Source organism: Morone saxatilis, unplaced genomic scaffold (genome assembly GCF_004916995.1).
Source record: "Morone saxatilis isolate NCDOM2014 unplaced genomic scaffold, NCSU_SB_2.0 Contig23, whole genome shotgun sequence".
Classification (NCBI taxonomy): Eukaryota; Metazoa; Chordata; class Actinopteri; family Moronidae; genus Morone; species Morone saxatilis.
In genome coordinates, this window is record NW_023339796.1 from 20,927,188 (window position 1) to 20,929,820 (window position 2,633).

The 2,633-nt window shown below is 40.2% G+C and overlaps 1 protein-coding gene across 2 annotated transcripts in view; it reads left to right on the top strand.

The window, feature by feature from the left end:
- The window catches only part of bpnt2 (3'(2'), 5'-bisphosphate nucleotidase 2), a 10,520-nt gene extending 8,562 nt beyond the window's left edge, over window positions 1-1,958 (top strand). For both annotated transcript variants that reach the window (XM_035670544.1, XM_035670545.1), the window contains 2 exons: window positions 22-156; window positions 720-1,958. In XM_035670544.1, the coding sequence (XP_035526437.1) occupies window positions 22-156; window positions 720-862 (278 nt within the window). In that variant the 3' untranslated portion in view covers window positions 863-1,958. The remainder of the gene's footprint in view (window positions 1-21; window positions 157-719) is intronic.
- The last annotated feature ends 675 nt before the right edge of the window (window positions 1,959-2,633 follow it).

A 2,633-nucleotide genomic window follows, 5' to 3' on the forward strand; every position in this document is an offset into this window, starting at 1 on the left:
CTCTCTCTCTCTCTCTCTCAGGATATAAGGTCCTGTCACTTTTGGAGATGCCTTTAAGTGAAACAGCTTCTATAGACCAGGCAGATGTTTACATGCACATCACCATTATTAAGAAATGGGATATCTGTGCTGGTGCTGCACTACTGAATGCACTGGGTAATGTATCAACTATTATCTTCCATTGTTTGGTTTCCCTCTCAGTTTCATTTAAAAATCCCTTTTGGTAGGCACCCTTATCTTATTGGACTACATTTCACGTTGGACTACATTTAGCCATTGGAAGCTCCTGAAATGTTGGTTTCAGCTAAATAAGCAACAGTCAAATTTAAAATTGGAACATTCTTGTGTATTATTTATTAAGAGTTAAACATTTAGAAACTCTAATCTGCTTCTTCAGGACTGGGTAGTTTTGTTTTGGTCAGATTTAAATGACAATGAAATAAACCCTGATCGGTGAGTGATATCACTTTTTTTCCAACCGAGAACACAGACATCTCTCATGAAATAACCAAAGCTGTCAAGACTTTAAAAGGAAATATGCAGCATTGGTGTTTCCTAGACAAAATAAGATATCTTGCACCACAAAAAGACACAGACATAAACAGAAATGCTAATTGCTATTGTATTTTTACATATTCAGTGACTGTAGTTATTGTCTCTGAAATGAATTCTTAATGGTTGAAGTGCACTGTACCAATGACATGTAATCATGGTTGTAGGAGGCCAGATGACAACCCTAAAAGGAGAGGACATCGACTACAGCGGAACACCAGTCAACAAAGGAGGACTGGTGGCCAGTGTTGGTGTGGACCACAAGGCCTTACTGGAAAAACTACCAAACTGGGACCCTGAAAAGCACTGAGAGACAAACACAGAGCCATTGCTGGTTTGGTCAGGTTGTGGTGACGGCAACATGTGCCGGCCCTTTTATATAACTAAATAATAAATAATAAAAAGGTCTGCGTGAGACACCAAACATCTGCCATCAGATGGATTGGAGTTACTGTCACCGGCATGGGCCACGGAGCAAGACTGTGGAACCAACATGGCTGCCACTGGAAACTGCAATGGCTGACACAATGGCTCTGAACACACACACTCCTGGACATGCATACACACATGCAGCGAGGAGAAACAGTACATCGCGCACAAACACACAAACACACTAACCGTGAACACGGGACTACAGTTGCCCTACCTGAGTCCCTTCAGATTCCGAGGACAACAGGGTGACTCTAATGTCAAATGTTAAACTAAGGAGCACAATTCGGAACATTGCAACACAACCTAAGGAGTGACTGACAATGTCTTTCTATCATGTCAAGTCCCATCTTCATCACATGATATTCCAGAGAAAACACAGTTAGTGAAATGACCACCTATCATTATTTGAGGCTGTAAAGGCACGTTGAGCCTCTGGCATTTACAATCAGTGGAATTTGGGTTTACTGGCCATTGGATCGGATTAGATCAACAAACCCTCTGTTCACCAGCACCATTATGCCACAACAATTCACTTCTCACTGTCTTCAAATCTGAGGTGAGCACAGAGATGGAGCATTCAACTTTCGATTGTGTGCAGTGAATACTAAAATCAAGGTCATTACAGTAATAAAAAAAATGATAACCCCACTACAAATTCAATGTTAGTTGATAATGTTAGCATTAGAAAATAGTCTAAAGTAGTCCAACTTAAAACAGTAGTACATTTATTTATAGACTTTATTATTTCCTAAGTCATGGCACGACCCAGGGATCAGTTTTACTAAGTTACTAATTATGTTGCAGCCAAATAGGCAGAAAAGAATGTTTCAGTACAATTAAATCAAAATAAAGGTCCAGTGTGTAACATTTAGGAGGATCTACTGCCAGTAATGAAATATAATATTCATAGGTATGTTTTCATTTGTGAATAATCAGCTAAAAATAAGAATGTTTTAGTTACCTCAGAATGAGCTGTTTATATCTACAGAGGGAGCGGGTCCTCGTCTACAGAGACTGCCATGTTCAACATGCCAGGGATGCCTGGACACTAGATGCCACTATATCCTACACACTGGTCCTTTAAATGGTCAAAGGGAAAATTGAAGGAAAAGTTTTGTTTCCATGTTATACTCTTTTGTCTGAGACAGATTTTTGCCTGATTAAACCTGTTCTCAGGCACTGTGTGGACATGGCCTGATTGATGTTTCCTTTACTTTCCTGTTATAAGAGGTTACACACAAACAGCACAGTATGTTTACTGAGCAGTAGGGTTCAAGGGTTGCTGCACAGCTGGTAGGGAGTGAAAGGACAGAGATGGAGGATGATGGGAAAGTGTTTAATGAACCTTATCCCTGATGAGCAGAGGTTTAATCTAATGTTCAATGGCTTGAAGTTGCCTCTGTTGGTCTTTATCCTCCTCAACATTCTGTAAATGCATGTCATTAAGCACCTTCACAGTCTGTTTCTCCACACATCCTCACCTCTCCAGTACAAACAGTGTCTGTTGCATTAAGAGTTAAGAGAAGAGAATCGACTAACAGGTCCCGTGAAACCAAGACTGGATTGCAGTTGGAACAATGTACAAAAACAAGACCCATCCGATATGTACAGTCTCATTTATAACTTTAAAACTGACCGCTCTGCCAAAT